The sequence below is a fragment of the Scomber scombrus genome, chromosome 5 (assembly GCF_963691925.1).
Source record: "Scomber scombrus chromosome 5, fScoSco1.1, whole genome shotgun sequence".
Taxonomy (NCBI): domain Eukaryota; kingdom Metazoa; phylum Chordata; class Actinopteri; order Scombriformes; family Scombridae; genus Scomber; species Scomber scombrus.
The window spans coordinates 24,415,335-24,436,269 of NC_084974.1; the positions used below are offsets into that span (position 1 = coordinate 24,415,335).

Here is a 20,935-nt window from a genome sequence, read left to right on the forward strand (position 1 = left end):
TCAAATATGATTTTTCATTATTTCCACTTGTGTTTTTTTTTTTTACTGATAACGCAGCATATATTTCTGTCTCTTTTTTTAGGGAGAAACATAAACTAGTGAAACCAGCTGGAAACTCCAACGACGGTCCAGAGGCAAAGAAAGCAAAAGTGGATCCCAACGAGACCACCATGGTGAAAAAGGTGGGAGGATAGAAAAACACCCAAAACATTTGTCTCAGCCAAATATTTCTTTTTTTATCTCACCAGCCGTCCATTTTTATGACTAACTCTTATTTACAAGAGCTAAAATATACAGAAAGGTGATTGTTTGTGAGGTCTGACTGTTTTATTTTCTTCCTCACATGTTCAAAATAAAATTATCTTTACCTTACTTAATTAGGGCCCGAGCACTGACAAGTCAGTGAGGGACCTATTGCTTTTGCCAGGATTCTTATTAGGGCCCGAGCACTGACAAGTCAGTGAGGGACCTATTGCTTTTGCCAGGATTCTTATTATTATTAGGGCCCGAGCACTGACAAGTCAGTGAGGGACCTATTGCTTTTGCCAGGATTCTTATTATTATTATTCACGTTCTTATGCCGTGTAATGAATCGCATTTTTGGCGGCTTGAACATAAATGAAAACTCATGAAATTCTGCACAAACGTCGCAGCTGGTGAAAATTTATTTAATTTAATGTGATTGGACGCAAGCGTGGTAAGGGGACTCGCTAGCGCCCCCTAACGTCGGGTCATGTGACCACAAATCCTCTCGGATCGGCATGAAATTTAAATATGTTACAGCTCTCATCGGATCATTGGGAAATTAATTTTGTGGAATTTTTTTACCAAACAGGAAGTCGCCCACGCGGCGTGGCGTGCACCGATTTTCATTTTTCGAACAACGCTTTGAGGACTTTATGATGTTCACAGAATCATGAAACCTGCCATGTAGGTTTCAAATCATGAGCTCTTTCATCTGATACCACATTTGCCCAATATTTTGCCCCAACAGCTCAGTAGCGCCCCCTAATGCCTTTTCCCACTTAGCATGTACTGACAAGCTCTAAAACTCACCAAATTGGACACACTCATCAAGACTCACAAATATTATTTTTTGGTATAACCGCAGCCTTTTAAGTGGCAATATGACTCTACAGCGCCCCCTAGAGCATTAAAAGTTGAAGCCCCGCCTTCTACATGCACGTACATGAACGAAATTTAGGATTCATATATATCATGACCAGACGCACAAAAAAGCCTCTTGGACACATACCCTAAGTCCAACAGGAAGTCGGCCATCTTGGATCACAGGTGCATTTTTGCCGCCATTTTCCCCATTTCCAGGCCTTGCACTTTAACGAACACCTCCTGCAGTTTTGACTCCACAGACTTCAGATTGGAACTGTATCATCCTCAGACCTTGATGATGTAAACCTGACGACAGATTTTTCCTACGTTATACCAGGTGGGCGTGGCAGTCGTTTGTTTGTATAAACAAACAACTCCTTATAACTCCTCCATACATTGTCGGATGTTTATACATGCACTGCGTAAAATGTCACACCTGGTGACGCCGTTTCAATTTCAACATCATTGGGGGTGGATGTGGCAAGGGGTCTCCATAGCGCCCCCTAACAGCAGGTCATGTGACCACAAACTTTGTCTGATCTTCGTGAAATTTACAGGACTCATAGCACTCATGGGTAAACCCTCAAATTATTTTTTTCAAATTTTTCGTTCTAACAGGAAGTGAGTTATTGTGCATTTCCTGCGTCAATTTTCCGTTTTTCCCTCTGCGTTTAGAGGACTTTCCCGTCTTCACAGAATCACCAAATTGCCCACATAGCTTCACACTCAGGTGCACTTTAATTTGAGACCATAACTGCCTCTGGGCGTGGCACAACAGCTCAATAGCGCCCCCTAATGCCTTTATCCATTTTGTACATTTTCACAAACTCCTACACTCACCAAATTGTACACATACGTCAACAGTCACACATATTGACTACTGACAAAGTTTGGGATTTTTAAGTGAGAAGATGACTCCACAGCGCCCCCTGGAAGATTTCAAAGTTTAAGCCCCGCCTTCCACATTGACATAGAAAAATGAAATCGACAAGGCCTATGTATTATGTCCAGACGCACAAAAAAGCCTCTTGGACCCATACCCTAAGTCCAACAGGAAGTCGGCCATCCAGGCTAAAATGTTCAATCTGGATAATTTTTATTATTGTTATAGTTGTACGCCTTTTTGACAGCCTAAACATGCCCCAAAACTCACCAAAACTTGCAATCATGTCCGATCCGGAGAAAACTTTGATATTTTAAGGAGCGGGGAAATGGCCGACGCAAAAATTGATTAATAGCGCCCCCTAGAAAATTTAAAAAATCAAGCCCCTCCACTCAGATTGACGTAGACAAACCAAATTCGGGAAACCCATGTATCGTGTAAAGACGCACAAAAAAGCCTCTTGGACCCATAGCCTAAGTCCAACAGGAAGTCGGCCATCCAGGCAAAATGCTCAATCTTGATGCTTTTTTGACCCTTCACCCACATTCCTTTGTGCTGAGAAGTCACCCAGACTCATTTGTGGTCTTAGTTTGCCATCTAGTGGAGACATTAACCCCATCACACAATGTTCACTTAAAGGCACAGGAGCAAAGACATCTACATTCCAGTTTTGACAGCCCTGCGACTGCCGCACGCACCGACGTGCATGTACGGCGTTACAGTTGGGGGGAAACCGGGGGGGTGCGAGGGCCCTTCGACACTGCTTGCAGTTTTAATTAGGGCCCGAGCACTGACAAGTCAGTGAGGGACCTATTGCTTTTGCCAGGATTCTTATTATTATTATTATTATTATTATTATTATTCACGTTCTTATGCCGTGTCATGAATCGCATTTTTGGCGGCTTGAACATAAATGAAAACTCATGAAATTCTGCACACACGTCGCAGCTGGTGAAAATTTATTTAATTTAACGTGATTGGACGCAAGCGTGGTAAGGGGACTCGCTAGCGCCCCCTAACGTCGGGTCATGTGACCACAAATCCTCTCGGATCGGCATGAAATTTAAATATGTTACAGCTCTCATCGGATCATTGGGAAATTAATTTTGTGGAATTTTTTTACCAAACAGGAAGTTGACCACGCGGCGTGGCGTGCACCGATTTTCACAATTTCGAACACCGCTTTGAGGACTTTATGATGTTCACAGAATCATGAAACCTGCCACGTAGGTTTCAAATCATGAGCTCTTTCATCTGATACCACATTTGCCCAATATTTTGCCCCAACAGCTCAGTAGCGCCCCCTAATGCCTTTTCCCACTTAGCATGTACTGACAAGCTCTAAAACTCACCAAATTGGACACACTCATCAAGACTCATGAATATTATTTTTTGGTATAACCGCAACCTTTTAAGTGCCAAAATGACTCTACAGCGCCCCCTAGAACATTAAAAGTTGAAGCCCCGCCTTCTACATGCACGTACATGAACGGAATTTAGGATTCATATATATCATGACCAGACGCACAAAAAAGCCTCTTGGACCCATACCCTAAGTCCAACAGGAAGTCGGCCATCTTGGATCACAGGTGCATTTTTTCCGCCACAGGTGCATTTTTCCAGGCCTCGTACTTTAACGCACTCCTCCTGCAGTTTTGACTCCACAGACTTCAGATTGGAACTATATCATCCTCAGGCCTTGATTATGTAAACTTGATGACAGATTTTTCCTACGTTATACCAGGTGGGCGTGGCTGTTGTTTGTTTGTATAAACAAACAACTCCTTATAACTCTTCCATACATTGTCGGATGTTAATACATGCACTGCGTAAAATGTCACACCTGGTAACGCCATTTCAATTTTAACATCATTGGGGGTGGGTGTGGCAAGGGGTCTCCATAGCGCGCCCTAACAGCAGGTCATGTGACCAAAAACGTTGTCTGATCTTCGTGAAATTTACAGGACTCATAGCACTTATGGGTAAACCCCCAAATTAATTTTTTCAAATTTTTCGCTCAAACAGGAAGTGAGTTATTTTGCATTTCCTGCGTCAATTTACCATTTTTCCAACAGCGTTTAAAGGACTTTCCCGTCTTCACAGAATCACCAAATTGTACACATACGTCAACAGTCACACATATTGCCTACTGACAAAGTTTGGGATTTTTAAGTGAGAAAATGACTCCACAGCGCCCCCTGGAAGATTTCAAAGTTTAACCATTATATGAATACCTTATCCCCTTTCATTTCTGGTCTTGGTCTGCCATCTAGTGGAGACATTAACCCCCCTTCACACAATGTTCCATTGAAGCAGCAGGAGCAAAGACCTTTACATGGCTGCTGTCAATGCCCTGCGACTGCGACAAGCACTGACGTTCCTGCGTAAGAAGACCTCTACCTGCGCGCCCTCCGACTGCGCCACAGTCCGACGTGCGTGGATATGCGAGGGCCCTTCGACACTGCTTGCAGTTTTAATTAGGGCCCGAGCACTGACAAGTCAGTGAGGGACCTATTGCTTTTGCCAGGATTCTTATTATTCCTATTTTTCACGTTCTTATGCCGTGTAATGAATCGCATTTTTGGTGGCCTGAACATAAATGAAAACTCATGAAATTCTGCACACACGTCGCAGCTGGTGAAAATTTATTTAATTTAACGTGATTGGACGCAAGCGTGGTAAGGGGACTCGCTAGCGCCCCCACACGTCGGGTCATGTGACCACAAATCTTCTCGGATCTGCATGAAATTTACATATGTCATAGGTCTCATTGGATCATTGGAAAATTAATTTTGTGGAATTTTTTTACCTAACAGGAAGTCGCCCACGCGGCGTGGCGTTCACCGATTTTCATTTTTCGAACACCGCTTTGAGGACTTTATGATGTTCACAGAATCATGAAACCTGCCACGTAGGTTTCAAATCATGAGCTCTTTCATCTGATACCACATTTGCCCAATATTTTGCCCCAACAGCTCAGTAGCGCCCCCTAATGCCTTTTCCCACTTAGCATGTACTGACAAGCTCTAAAACTCACCAAATTGGACACACTCATCAGGACTCACAAATATTATTTTTTTGTATAACCGCAACCTTTTAAGTGGCAATATGACTCTACAGCGCCCCCTAGAGCATTAAAAGTTGAAGCCCCGCCTTCTACATGCACGTACATGAACGAAATTTAGGATTCATATATATCATGACCAGACGCACAAAAAAGCCTCTTGGACACATACCCTAAGTCCAACAGGAAGTCGGCCATCTTGGATCACAGGTGCATTTTTGCCGCCATTTTCCCCATTTCCAGCCCTCGTACTTTAACGCACTCCTCCTGCAGTTTTGACTCCACAGACTTCAGATTGGAACTGTATCATCCTCAGACCTTGATGATGTAAACTTGACGACAGATTTTTCCTACGTTATACCAGGTGGGCGTGGCAGTCGTTTGTTTGTATAAACAAACAACTCCTTATAACTCCTCCATACATTGTCGGATGTTTATACATGCACTGCGTAAAATGTCACACCTGGTGACGCCGTTTCAATTTCAACATCATTGGGGGTGGATGTGGCAAGGGGTCTCCATAGCGCCCCCTAACAGCAGGTCATGTGACCACAAACTTTGTCTGATCTTCGTGAAATTTACAGGACTCATAGCACTCATGGGTAAACCCTCAAATTATTTTTTTCAAATTTTTCGCTCTAACAGGAAGTGAGTTATTGTGCATTTCCTGCGTCAATTTTCCGTTTTTCCCTCTGCGTTTAGAGGACTTTCCCGTCTTCACAGAATCACCAAATTGCCCACATAGGTTCACACTCAGGCGCACTTTAATTTGAGACCATAACTGCCTCTGGGCGTGGCACAACAGCTCAATAGCGCCCCCTAATGCCTTTATCCATTTTGTACATTTTCACAAACTCCTACACTCACCAAATTGTACACATACGTCAACAGTCACACATATTGACTACTGACAAAGTTTGGGATTTTTAAGTGAGAAGATGACTCCACAGCGCCCCCTGGAAGATTTCAAAGTTTAAGCCCCGCCTTCCACATTGACATAGAAAAATGAAATCGACAAGGCCTATGTATTATGTCCAGATGCACAAAAAAGCCTCTTGGACCCATACCCTAAGTCCAACAGGAAGTCGGCCATCCAGGCTAAAATGTTCAATCTGGATCATTTTTATTATTATTATAGTTGTACGCCTTTTTGACAGCCTAAACATGCCCCAAAACTCACCAAAACTTGCAATCATGTCCGATCCGGAGAAAACTTTGATATTTTAAGGAGCGGGGAAATGGCCGACGCAAAAATTGATTAATAGCGCCCCCTAGAAAATTTAAAAAATCAAGCCCCTCCACTCAGATTGACGTAGACAAACGAAATTCGGTGAACACATGTATCATGTCCAGACACACTAAAAAGCCTCTTGGACCCATAGCCTAAGTCCAACAGGAAGTCGGCCATCCAGGCTAAAATGCTCAATCTTGACGCTTTTTTGGCCCTTCACCCACATTCCTTTGTGCTGAGAAGTCACCCAGACTCATTTCTGGTCTTAGTTTGCCATCTAGTGGAGACATTAACCGCTGCACACAATGTTCAATTAAAGGCACAGGAGCAAAGACATCTACATGCCAGTTTTGACAGCCCTGCGACTGCCGCACGCACCGACGTGCACGTACGGCGTTACAGTTGGGGGGAAAACGGGGGGGTGCGAGGGCCCTTCGACACTGCTTGCAGTTTTAATTATTATTATTATTATTATTATTATTCACGTTCTTATGCCGTGTCATGAATCGCATTTTTGGCGGCTTGAACATAAATGAAAACTCATGAAATTCTGCACACACGTCGCAGCTGGTGAAAATTTATTTAATTTAACGTGATTGGACGCAAGCGTGGTAAGGGGACTCGCTAGCGCCCCCTAACGTCGGGTCATGTGACCACAAATCCTCTCGGATCGGCATGAAATTTAAATATGTTACAGCTCTCATCGGATCATTGGGAAATTAATTTTGTGGAATTTTTTTACCAAACAGGAAGTTGACCACGCGGCGTGGCGTGCACCGATTTTCACAATTTCGAACAACGCTTTGAGGACTTTATGATGTTCACAGAATCATGAAACCTGCCACGTAGGTTTCAAATCATGAGCTCTTTCATCTGATACCACATTTGCCCAATATTTTGGCCCAACAGCTCAGTAGCGCCCCCTAATGCCTTTTCCCACTTAGCATGTACTGACAAGCTCTAAAACTCACCAAATTGGACACACTTGTCAAGACTCACGAATATTATTTTTTGGTATAACCGCAACTTTTTAAGTGCCAAAATGACTCTACAGCGCCCCCTAGAACATTAAAAGTTGAAGCCCCGCCTTCTACATGCACGTACATGAACGAAATTTAGGAATCATATATATCATGACCAGACGCACAAAAAAGCCTCTTGGACCCATACCCTAAGTCCAACAGGAAGTCGGCCATCTTGGATCACAGGTGCATTTTTTCCGCCACAGGTGCATTTTTCCAGGCCTCGTACTTTAACGCACTCCTCCTGCAGTTTTGACTCCACAGACTTAAGATTCGCATTGTATCATCATCAGACCTTGATGATGTAAACTTGACAACAGATTTTTCCTACGTTATACCAGGTGGGCGTGGCTGTTGTTTGTTTGTATAAACAAACAACTCCTTATAACTCCTCCATACATTGTCGGATGTTAATACATGCACTGCGTAAAATGTCACACCTGGTAACGCCGTTTCAATTTCAACATCATTGGGGGTGGGTGTGGCAAGGGGTCTCCATAGCGCCCCCTAACAGCAGGTCATGTGACCAAAAACGTTGTCTGATCTTCGTGAAATTTACAGGACTCATAGCACTTATGGGTAAACCCCCAAATTTATTTTTTCAAATTTTTCACTCAAACAGGAAGTGAGTTATTTTGCATTTCCTGCGTCAATTTTCCATTTTTCCCTCTGCCTTTAGAGGACTTTCCCGTCTTCACAGAATCACCAAATTGTACACATACGTCAACAGTCACACATATTGCCTACTGACAAAGTTTGGGATTTTTAAGTGAGAAAATGACTCCACAGCGCCCCCTGGAAGATTTCAAAGTTTAACCATTATATGAATACCTTATCCCCTTTCATTTCTGGTCTTGGTGTGCCATCTAGTGGAGACATTAACCCCCCTTCACACAATGTTCCATTGAAGCAGCAGGAGCAAAGACCTATACATGGCTGCTGTCAATGCCCTGCGACTGCGACAAGCACTGACGTTCCTGCGTAAGAAGACCTCTACCTGCGCGCCCTCCGACTGCGCCACAGTCCGACGTGCGTGGATGCGCGAGGGCCCTTCGACACTGCTTGCAGTTTTAATTATTATTATTATTATTAGGGCCCGAGCACTGACAAGTCAGTGAGGGACCTATTGCTTTTGCCAGGATTCTTATTATTCCTATTTTTCACGTTCTTATGCCGTGTAATGAATCGCATTTTTGGTGGCCTGAACATGCATGAAAACTCATGAAATTCTGCACACACGTCGCAGCTGGTGAAAATTTATTTAATTTAACGTGATTGGACGCAAGCGTGGTAAGGGGACTCGCTAGCGCCCCCACACGTCGGGTCATGTGACCACAAATCTTCTCGGATCTGCATGAAATTTACATATGTCATAGGTCTCATTGGATCATTAGAAAATTAATTTTGTGGAATTTTTTTACCTAACAGGAAGTCGCCCACGCGGCGTGGCGTTCACCGATTTTCATTTTTCGAACACCGCTTTGAGGACTTTATGATGTTCACAGAATCATGAAACCTGCCACGTAGGTTTCAAATCATGAGCTCTTTCATCTGATACCACATTTGCCCAATATTTTGCCCCAACAGCTCAGTAGCGCCCCCTAATGCCTTTTCCCACTTAGCATGTACTGACAAGCTCTAAAACTCACCAAATTGGACACACTCATCAGGACTCACAAATATTATTTTTTTGTATAACCGCAACCTTTTAAGTGGCAATATGACTCTACAGCGCCCCCTAGAGCATTAAAAGTTGAAGCCCCGCCTTCTACATACACGTACATGAACGAAATTTAGGATTCATATATATCATGACCAGACGCACAAAAAAGCCTCTTGGACACATACCCTAAGTCCAACAGGAAGTCGGCCATCTTGGATCACAGGTGCATTTTTGTCGCCATTTTCCCCATTTCCAGGCCTTGCACTTTAACGAACTCCTCCTGCAGTTTTGACTCCACAGACTTCAGATTGGAACTGTATCATCCTCAGACCTTGATGATGTAAACCTGACGACAGATTTTTCCTACGTTATACCAGGTGGGCGTGGCAGTCGTTTGTTTGTATAAACAAACAACTCCTTATAACTCCTCCATACATTGTCGGATGTTAATACATGCACTGCGTAAAATGTCACACCTGGTGACGCCGTTTCAATTTCAACATCATTGGGGGTGGATGTGGCAAGGGGTCTCCATAGCGCCCCCTAACAGCAGGTCATGTGACCACAAACCTTGTCTGATCTTCGTGAAATTTACAGGACTCATAGCACTCATGGGTAAACCCCCAAATTATTTTTTTCAAATTTTTCGCTCTAACAGGAAGTGAGTTATTGTGCATTTCCTGCGTCAATTTTCCGTTTTTCCCTCTGCGTTTAGAGGACTTTCCCGTCTTCACAGAATCACCAAATTGCCCACATAGGTTCACACTCAGGAGCACTTTAATTTGAGACCATAACTGCCCCTGGGCGTGGCACAACAGCTCAATAGCGCCCCCTAATGCCTTTATCCATTTTGTACATTTTCACAAACTCCTACACTCACCAAATTGTACACAAACGTCAACATTCACACAGATTGACTACTGACAAAGTTTGGGATTTTTAAGTGAGAAGATGACTCCACAGCGCCCCCTGGAAAATTTCAAAGTTTAAGCCCCGCCTTCCACATTGACATAGAGAAATGAAATCGACAAGGCCTATGTATTATGTCCAGACGCACAAAAAAGCCTCTTGGACCCATACCCTAAATCCAACAGGAAGTCGGCCATCCAGGCAAAAATGTTCAATCTGGATGATTTTTATTATTATTATATTTGTACGCCTTTTTGACAGCCTAAACATGCCCCAAAACTCACCAAAACTTGCAATCATGTCCGATCTGGAGAAAACTTTGATATTTTAAGGAGCGCGGAAATGGCCGACGCAAAAATTGATTAATAGCGCCCCCTAGAAAATTTAAAAAATCAAGCCCCTCGACTCAGATTGACGTAGACAAACGAAATTCGGTGAACACATGTATCATGTCCAGACGCACTAAAAAGCCTCTTGGACCCATAGCCTAAGTCCAACAGGAAGTCGGCCATCCAGGCAAAAATGCTCAATCTTGACGCTTTTTTGGCCCTTCACCCACATTCCTTTGTGCTGAGAAGTCACCCAGACTCATTTGTGGTCTTAGACTGCCATCTAGTGGAGACATTAACCGCTGCACACAATGTTCAATTAAAGGCACAGGAGCAAAGACATCTACATGCCAGTTTTGACAGCCCTGCGACTGCCGCACGCACCGACGTGCACGTACGGCGTTACAGTTGGGGGGAAACCGGGGGGGTGCGAGGGCCCTTCGACACTGCTTGCAGTTTTAATTATTATTATTATTATTCACGTTCTTATGCCGTGTCATGAATCGCATTTTTGGCGGCTTGAACATAAATGAAAACTCATGAAATTCTGCACACACGTCGCAGCTGGTGAAAATTTATTTAATTTAACGTGATTGGACGCAAGCGTGGTAAGGGGACTCGCTAGCGCCCCCTAACGTCGGGTCATGTGACCACAAATCCTCTCGGATCGGCATGAAATTTAAATATGTTACAGCTCTCATCGGATCATTGGGAAATTAATTTTGTGGAATTTTTTTACCAAACAGGAAGTTGACCACGCGGCGTGGCGTGCACCGATTTTCACAATTTCGAACAACGCTTTGAGGACTTTATGATGTTCACAGAATCATGAAACCTGCCACGTAGGTTTCAAATCATGAGCTCTTTCATCTGATACCACATTTGCCCAATATTTTGGCCCAACAGCTCAGTAGCGCCCCCTAATGCCTTTTCCCACTTAGCATGTACTGACAAGCTCTAAAACTCACCAAATTGGACACACTTGTCAAGACTCACGAATATTATTTTTTGGTATAACCGCAACTTTTTAAGTGCCAAAATGACTCTACAGCGCCCCCTAGAACATTAAAAGTTGAAGCCCCGCCTTCTACATGCACGTACATGAACGAAATTTAGGAATCATATATATCATGACCAGACGCACAAAAAAGCCTCTTGGACCCATACCCTAAGTCCAACAGGAAGTCGGCCATCTTGGATCACAGGTGCATTTTTTCCGCCACAGGTGCATTTTTCCAGGCCTCGTACTTTAACGCACTCCTCCTGCAGTTTTGACTCCACAGACTTAAGATTCGCATTGTATCATCATCAGACCTTGATGATGTAAACTTGACAACAGATTTTTCCTACGTTATACCAGGTGGGCGTGGCTGTTGTTTGTTTGTATAAACAAACAACTCCTTATAACTCCTCCATACATTGTCGGATGTTAATACATGCACTGCGTAAAATGTCACACCTGGTAACGCCGTTTCAATTTCAACATCATTGGGGGTGGGTGTGGCAAGGGGTCTCCATAGCGCCCCCTAACAGCAGGTCATGTGACCAAAAACGTTGTCTGATCTTCGTGAAATTTACAGGACTCATAGCACTCATGGGTAAACCCCCAAATTATTTTTTTCAAATTTTTCACTCAAACAGGAAGTGAGTTATTTTGCATTTCCTGCGTCAATTTTCCATTTTTCCCTCTGCCTTTAGAGGACTTTCCCGTCTTCACAGAATCACCAAATTGTACACATACGTCAACAGTCACACATATTGCCTACTGACAAAGTTTGGGATTTTTAAGTGAGAAAATGACTCCACAGCGCCCCCTGGAAGATTTCAAAGTTTAACCATTATATGAATACCTTATCCCCTTTCATTTCTGGTCTTGGTCTGCCATCTAGTGGAGACATTAACCCCCCTTCACACAATGTTCCATTGAAGCAGCAGGAGCAAAGACCTTTACATGGCTGCTGTCAATGCCCTGCGACTGCCACAAGCACTGACGTTCCTGCGTATGAAGACCTACCTGCGCGCCCTCCGACTGCGCCACAGTCCGACGTGCGTGGATGTGCGAGGGCCCTTCGACACTGCTTGCAGTTTTAATTGTTCTTACTTTTTTGTGATGTTTCTTACAAACATTAATTGTTTTTTGTTGTTTTTTTAACCTTGTGAATAACTGTTATAAAAAAGTATTTTATAGATATGACTCCTTTTCACCTTAGCTGTCTGCTGTTTTGGCAATGAATCCATATAAATCTACATTAATAGTTTTCCTCAATCAAACTGTATTTTTCCTGTAGAGAAATGAATGAATGAATTGATTAGATAGATTGATAATGATTAGATAAGATATTGTATTAGATTATTATTATTTTTTATTATTGAGTCCTTATTGAAATGACATGGTTTATTTGTCTCATACCAAACAGACGGCCAGTTTCTGCCCCCTGAAGGAGGCTCTGGAGGTTGACTGGTCCAGTGAGAAGGCCAAAGCCGGCCTGAAGCGAACACCTGTGGACTACTTCCTGCTTCATGGTACTTAAAAATATAATTTTGATCATTTAAAAAAAATACAAAAACTTCTCTTGGTAACGCAGGTAAATGTGAAAATTTGTGTAGTTTTTCTGTGATTGGTATCATTGTAAATTTAAAACCTTTGGGCAGTTTAAAAAAAAAATGTTTGTCAGAAAAGACACATTGAGCTCTGATAATTGCTGAGTTGTTTTGTTATTAGCATTTTAAACAATTTATCAACTAAGTGAAAATATGAAGGAATCAACAAAAAGTATAATAAAAAAATATTAAGTGAAAATATAGTCAATCTACAAATTTGTAGATATAAAAATTATCAGTTGCTGAAACCCTAAAAAGTTTATTTTCTTTGTGTTTACAAAGTTTAAGCTAAAATATAACGACTGTTTACTTCTTTAAGAAGTGATATTTTTGAAGTGGAAGCAGCATTATCTTTATTTAAATTTGAATATTTTCATGCTGTGAAGTCAAAAGAACCGAAAAAGATTTCTGCACGCCTAAATGTCCGCTCGAGCGCGAGAAGGTCACAGAGTGTGTTTTTTCTTTTTCATGCTGTGAGATTATATTGATATTATTTACAACACGTACATTAAGTATAAATATATGTTGTAAAAATTAAAAATGTTAAATGTTTTCTTCAACATTTTAGCAGGAATTTTATTGTGATATATATTCAGTAATTTCTTAATGAAAGACATTTTTCCCATCAGTTTTTTTTTTATATGATGTTTTGGGGCATTTTTTCCTTTCTTTATAAGTAGATGGCTCAGAGGCCAACAGGAAACAGGCAGAGAGAGAGAGAGGGGAATGACCTGCAGCAAAGGTCCCTTGCTGGAGTCGAACTAGGGACGCTGCTATTATGCGCCATGCGCGATAATCACCAGACTACCAAAGCACATCAGTATTAAAGCGTGAAGTGTGGGACTTTTGTCTCCCCCTTTTGTCCGTGAGTCTCATCACAAAAACGCTGTCGACACTTAAATCATAAGCTCCACAGTTGGCTACTCCGTCGCTACTGTTGCAACTGTAATATGGTGGATAAACTGTTTTTAGTGTCACACAAGCCCTGCAAAATGTTTAATTATCAGAATTCGATTCATTTGGTTGGATTAACACTTGGAAAGTGAGAGAAGAAGAAGAGCTGCACCATTAAAATATTTTATTTCCCGTTCAAGTTAGCAGAAAGCTAATCAGGAGTTAGCTGCTTGGCTGTTGGCTGGTGTAAGTCTGCATTCATGCATTAATCCCATCAGTGCAGGAATGTGAAACAAGAAACCAGATTAAAAACTGTGGTATATTGTTAAATACAAAGAGATGCAGGTGATAGGCTTAACCAAGCATTGTGTGAACTCATTTGATAACGGCTTGAATATAACAGATGTTCATTTATATGTGAAAGGTCAACACTGCAGGTTTATGTATTAGTTAACTTGAGTGGTGAACACACTTGAGGCAATCTGATATGTCTGTGGAGGAGGCAGGCTAACACACAAATAAACATTTCCAAACAGAGAACTGATCATATATAACGAAGATTTCTGAAAGATCAAAAAAAATGGTATAGAAATTAGAAACTGAAAATGCGTAGGATCCTCCTGCTTGCGAGACTGAAACATATACCGTGAGCATGCAAAAATCACTGGTTCCAATTTCGGTGATGATGAGCTATAATTGCACGTGACTGGAAAATCTAATCCATAAAGTTTATAAATGTCATCGTAGGGCATAGGGAGAAATGTTAAATGGCAACGTGGGCAGAGAAATGGTCCGTGGGAGTCTTGACGACCTAATCAACTGATAGCTGCACATGTTACAAACCATCAACCCAAAGGAACTTTTTGTCCCTTTTAAAGATAAATGTCAGCTGTACCTTCCTGTTTTTCAGGTTATTTACAGTGTCTTGATTACCTTCTCTGACGACTTGTTATTGTCCCTCCCGTCACCTGCACCCCTGCGCCATTCTCACACATTACGTGCTAGTTTCCATCACAGGCTGTCCATGACCAATCATGTGCACTGAGCGTAGAATAGAGAACAGCCCGACACCTACACAGCATGACAACAAGCATGTAAGAACAGGAAATGATCAGAAAATAGTTAATTCAGGGTTGTGCAAAGTTTCTGTGCAGAAATACAGAAAAATAATGATAATGCCGTTCAGCTTTTGCAGGATTCATAACTCACAAATATGAAGCGCAGCAATGCAATTCTCCAAGATAATATTTAAACATCATATAGAATTTAAAATGTTTCTCACTGATGGGGATTTTTCTGGCAAAGAGTGCATCTAACAAAATAAAGGTGCTTTACTACAACAATGCATTACACTACGGAGATCAATCCATATTCAAACAGTTAACTAATGGGAGCTAGAACTGAAACACTGCTTTACTGCTCAGTAGCTTTGAGCTTGCAGTGGAAATATATGATCTTTAAGCAGCGACTCCACACCCAGGCTGCATAAATACAAAAATAGATACGAAGTAAACATCGTCTTTGTTTGTAACTGAGACTCTGCAACGCAAATTTATCTGTATGGCACATTTTAACAACAAGGCAATTCAATGTGCTTTACATTAAACACATAAAATGCATCAAGACAGGATATAAAAGCAGCACGTAGCAAATTAAAAAGGCATTTAAATACGATTCAAAAGTGTAATCCTTGATGGTGCATGATCATCAATACACCTCAATACCTGGCATATATATATATAGACAGAAGGAAATAAGATGCTATGACGTAATATCTCTTAGTGTGGACAAACATCAGCTGTAGCAGAGTAACATATGTACATGTGCACCCACTATTATTTTCCTTGTGGCGCTTGCAACATCACATAAATACTAAAAAAAAGCACATTATATGATCTTAAAGCGTTCCTGTCGGTCTTGCACAAAAATGCATTATCAATCAGTGTTATCATTGACCATAATGACTAAAAGATAGATACTAATGTCAGCTTTACATTTATTATATTGACTCATACTGCTTGCCAGTGTTGGTTTTTGTGTAAGAAAAGCTGTAGGAAACCAATTTTATATGACCTATATTTAGAGCCATTTCAATTCATTGTTTCCTTCTTTTCAGGGTGGAAAACAAAACAGAAAAAAAGGGAAAAAAACATCATCACATCAGATGTGAACCACACGGACTGGCAGACATTAATTTTAAAAAACAAACCAAAAATCAAGTGATAGACAGACAGCCACAAATAGCAGCTCTTTTCAGACAGTTTTCAGACAGTGGGTGTCTGAAAACTTGTTTACTAATCAGCTAATTTGCTTCCCAGTCACTGGAGCTGGGTATCAGTACCTAATACCTTTTTTTTTCTTCTTTTTTTTTTGGTAAGTATCGACTGAAATAACTCAGTACCAAGCAGTATTAAAACTTTCCATTTAAAGGACACCTGCATTCGATCCTTGGGGGGCTTTTTTATACCATCAGCCATCAGACTGTACAACACCGAGCTCCCAGTTTTTTGTATATAGTATTTGGAGATTGTTTTATTGTATAAAGGAAGTTTATTTTATTTTTTTAACACTACTCTAGCTACTATCTACCCTATCCTACCCAGATCTAGAAAATAATGTCTGTTTGTGTGGTTTTGCTCCCAGCTAATCATCGCAAGTGTTCCTCAATTTAATGCAACATGTGATTGGCCAACTAATGCAGCCGCTGTGGTGATAATACTTAATTGAATTTGAATTTGAATTGAACAAGAATAACAGTTCGAAAAGGAGTAGGAAATCACTACTCAAGATTCAAGATAAACTTTATCGTCCCACCAGGTGGGAAATTTGTCTTGGGCTAACCGAGTCATTAAAAATAAATAAAAACAACCATAAAAGCCATAATACACATGGAGCAATGCAAAATAAACCCATAATAAATACAATGCATTACTAAAAATATAAATTACTAATGTAGAATAAATATACACTCAATACCAGATAGCAGCTCCTCCATTGTACAGTTTTGTACGATTCATTGCAAATGTTTTAAAGTTTTATGTAACTAAATGCTTCCATTCACACGATAGGTATCAAATATAGTAGAAAAATCAGATATTGAATGTAGTACTTTATGATATGTCACTTTAAGGGTACTGGTATTGGTACTGATATTCTCATTTGCAGCTACATTTTTGTCCTGAACATCTCTAATCTAACATCTTAATTTTAGGTATGTGCCAACTGTCATGGTCTTTAGTCTAATAACAACCCCCCCCCACCCCCCCATACACTGAAACCCACCTACCCACTGCAGCCTCGCCCTGTCTTCTTCAGTCTGTTGTGTTTCAGATTAATTTCTGAGTGGAAAACACCGCCTTTTTTCTCTCTTTTTTATTTGTTCTAATTTATTTATTTAGTGAACGTGAGACAGGGTGCTGTGTTATTACCACTTTACCGTTTCTATAATTGGCGCTAGCGGTTGTTGTTTTGGGCGACCGATGAGGAAGTTTCTCTTCCTCTGTTACAACTGCTTCCTGTCTCACTAGGAACAGTCGCTGATCTGAACCGCAGGTGGGGCGTGTGTGTGTGTGTGTGTGCACGTGCCTGCGCGTGCCTGCGCGCGTTCGCTTATTATCATCATTATCTCTCATCTATTTAATTTCCTTTTTCTTTTCTTTTTTAATATACTGAACATAGCCTGATAAGACTAATTGACCAGTAGGAGATACACATTTAAAAAATGTTATCTGATGAAAAAATTTAAAACATTTATACATCAATATATAAGCAAAGCAGTAAAATAAAGATAATCTGTGTGTTAAAATACATAAAAACAACTCCTATAAGTCCAAAGCATGTTTTAGATATTCACCTGCCAGCTCATATATGCATATATTGCATATATTGACACATGTGGAAAAGATATCATCTATTGTTTATGACCTTCAAGTGCAGTTTTAGACGTAAAAGTTCATTTCAGATATTTTCCCCCTTCGACTTTAATCTGCAAAGACAATTACGTGTCACTACTACTACTACTACTACTACTGCTACTGCTGGCACACACGTGTAGGTTTAGAGATACTATCGTTGTTCCATCCATATGCACATTATTATATATTCTGTTATGAAATTCTGCTTGATTTCCTGCCTCGGTGCAGACCCCCTGTTGCCGGTCTTTAACTTTTTTCACTGATAAAGGGCAAGAGAGCTGTGGTGGTATGAAAATGATTCATCGCCACTTGTTTTTTGTGTGTGTGTGTCTGTGCGCGCTTCGGCTGGTGGAAATGGCCGTGGGAGGACTTGACTTCCTCATGTGGTTAAAGTTAATGGACGAACAGGAAAACGTGGGTGAGGTGTAAATGTGCGCGTCTGCTCGGAGAAGTCAGTTACTGTTTGTTTGAAATATCGCTCGTGACTGAATAAAAGCATGTGCTTCTGATTTTTTTAATTTTTTTAATTTCTCAATCAGTCCTGCAGCTGACTCTTAGAGACAGGAAAGTGGTGTGGGAGGGGTGGGGGGTTACCTGAAGAGGAAGCTTTAATATTTCCTTACTTAACATGTGCAGGTTTGTTATATATATATGTGTGTGTGTGTGTGTGTGTGTGTGTGTGTGTGTGTGTGTGTGTGTGTGTGTGTGTGTGTGTGTGTGTGTGTGTGTGTGTGTGTGTGTGTGTGTGTGTGTGTGTGTGTATTTGCATGCATTAGTCTGTGCACCCCCTTTAATTTGATATGTGGGTAGGATGAGGGGGGAGGGGCGGACGTAGGACGTTAATCGGATGAAATGGTCGATGGTGCAACCGCATACCGATCTTTATCCTGTTTCAAAGGGGAGCAGCAGTCAAAGATGAGATGTCTTTCCATAAGATGATAATTCACGGTGGAAGTCACTTGAAAGCGTGATGAAATTATAAATGGCAATAGTGCAATAGATTATATGGAAAATATTGCCTTTAGAAAAAATGGTGTAAACTTGTTTCCAGCCTCTCAACTGTCTTTTTTTTCTTCTTCTTTCCCCCCCCTCCTGTGCTGTTTCTGTTTCTCACGTTTCCTAATGATTTCCCTCTCTCTCTCTCTCTTATTCTTTTTTATGTCCTCCACAGTCCTGTTGAAGTTCCGCACAGACAAAGGCCGCGACCCCGACCCACAATCCTTTCCAGAAGACAGTCAGCTCCTGAGACAGATCCGTGACGACGTCCTCGAGGCCCTGGCAGTGAGCGGCGACCTCCTGAACGATGATTTCATCAGGTACAAACAGTCGTTACCTGCGGAGGCTCGTTAACGGTGTTGAAATGTCGAAAAGAAACTGGAGCTCAGATGCAGCAACATTCACACAATCACAGCACCAGTTTCTCCTGTTGGAAGCATACTTGAGCTTTGATATTAAGACAGTTATCATAGTTTATTAACCAATACTTTGATCTTATAATAAAAAATGCCATGTTTCATTACAAGCAATGTGTACCAGGAGATAGAGACTCTTTAACACCCTTTTAGAAGCATGACTGGTTTCACATGCACACTGTGTATGTTACTCTTGTTTTTTCCTTCCTGATGAAGTGATAAAGTGATTCATGCTTCCACTCAGTTCAACTATACCACCACAGTAATGTCAGCCATGTTAAAGTGCTCAACTCATAAATCAGCCAGCCTCCAGACCGACTTTTTTAACCATGAATAACTCTGGAGCCAGTCATTTTCTCAGTTTCTTCACACTTTTCTGTTTAGTCACCGTGTTTCTTTGTGCTGTTTGTCCTCAGTTTCTGCTTCTCTGAGATGTCTCCTGTGTGCGCTGTCGTGGGAGGAGTTTTAGGACAAGAAATCGTCAAGGTAAGCATGTCATCATTAGAAAGCTATCTATAAAATCCTTACATATATCCAGTCAAAGCATTGTCTATACAATATAATACAATTCTAATCTATTGATTATATTGTGTATCATGTGTAAACGTACATGTATGGATGTGTATGTGTGAGTAGGCACATAGGTACATATATATCCATATATACAATAATATAGGCCTGATATAGACTAAATAGTGTTATATTGTACAATATATTGGATTAATTATACAGTGACATTTCTGATCTATTAAACAATTATACAAGTTTAGTATTAAAGACCCTTTTCAATTCTGAGCATACCTGAGGATATGAAAGAGCATGAATTTATTACATTTTGGATCTGAGTGGTTGTTAGGGACAATAAGAGAAATGGACGACTGAGAGACTACTGTATTTTGATTTTGTTTTGTTTTTTTCATTATTATTTATGTGTATTTGTATGTGTGTGTGTGTATATATATGCATGTATAAGTTTGAATGTAAATGTATATGCATGTGCAGACCCTTGGAAAAATAGCAGCCAAATGGGGATCTTAATAAAACTAAACTAAACTAAAACATCAACACCATAAGTGATGAAGATGACCAGTCTGCTGTGTGTTAGGGAGTCAGTCAGCTGACAGGTGGCCACTCCGCCGGTTCCTGGGTCACATCCAGAATAAAACAGTGACTCTTCTCTGTGCAGAAGTGATTTTGCAGTGTGACCATGGCGCGGCTCAGTGTGATGCGCTGGCAGCAGCCTCTCAACAGAAGAAATGATTTACATTATGTCCTCGAACCGAGCAACATAATAAACTCATTGATATCGTGACGTAAAAAGAGAACAACATATGGACTCAGTGGGAGATCTAATTGGAAACAGATGACTGAAAAGTTGCAGTAATGCTGTTTTTCATATGTATGGTAGATTCCCATAGTGTACGGCCCGGAGCCAGACAAACACGAGGAGTGTAAAAAAAGAGGCTGTTAATCATATTAGTCAATGGCTCATATTCCCTTTCATGTACTTAACAAACATGTTAGTGTCAAAGATAAATACTGTAGCAGGATCTTTAACAATGAAGTAATGGATTTTGGTGGGAAATAAGATGATAGTACATTTATTTTAGCTGTAAACTTTACTAAAAATTAAATCACTAGAAATTGAGTAGTAAAAATATATATAAGAGTTCAAGCTGAGGTAGAAATGAAGGTTCAGCAGTCATAAATAGATAAATTCAGTGTTTAAAAAAAAAAGTATCTCCTCTCCATGTTTTTCTTTAATCTCATAATTGGAGCCTAACCAATAATGAACTCATCCTTGTGTGTGTGTGTGTGTGTGTGTGTGTGTGTGTGTGTGTGTGTGTGTGTGTGTGTGTGTGTGTGTGTGTGTGTGTGTGTGTGTGTGTGTGTGTGTGTGTGT

General features: G+C 41.0%; 1 protein-coding gene across 1 annotated transcript in view; it reads left to right on the forward strand.

The window, feature by feature from the left end:
* sae1 (SUMO1 activating enzyme subunit 1) overlaps positions 1–20,935 on the forward strand; it is a 33,959-nt gene that overhangs the window by 9,575 nt on the left and 3,449 nt on the right. Inside the window, exons 5-8 of the mRNA XM_062419197.1 lie at positions 83–182; positions 12,629–12,734; positions 18,792–18,936; positions 19,449–19,518. Coding sequence (XP_062275181.1) covers positions 83–182; positions 12,629–12,734; positions 18,792–18,936; positions 19,449–19,518 — 421 coding nt within the window. The remainder of the gene's footprint in view (positions 1–82; positions 183–12,628; positions 12,735–18,791; positions 18,937–19,448; positions 19,519–20,935) is intronic.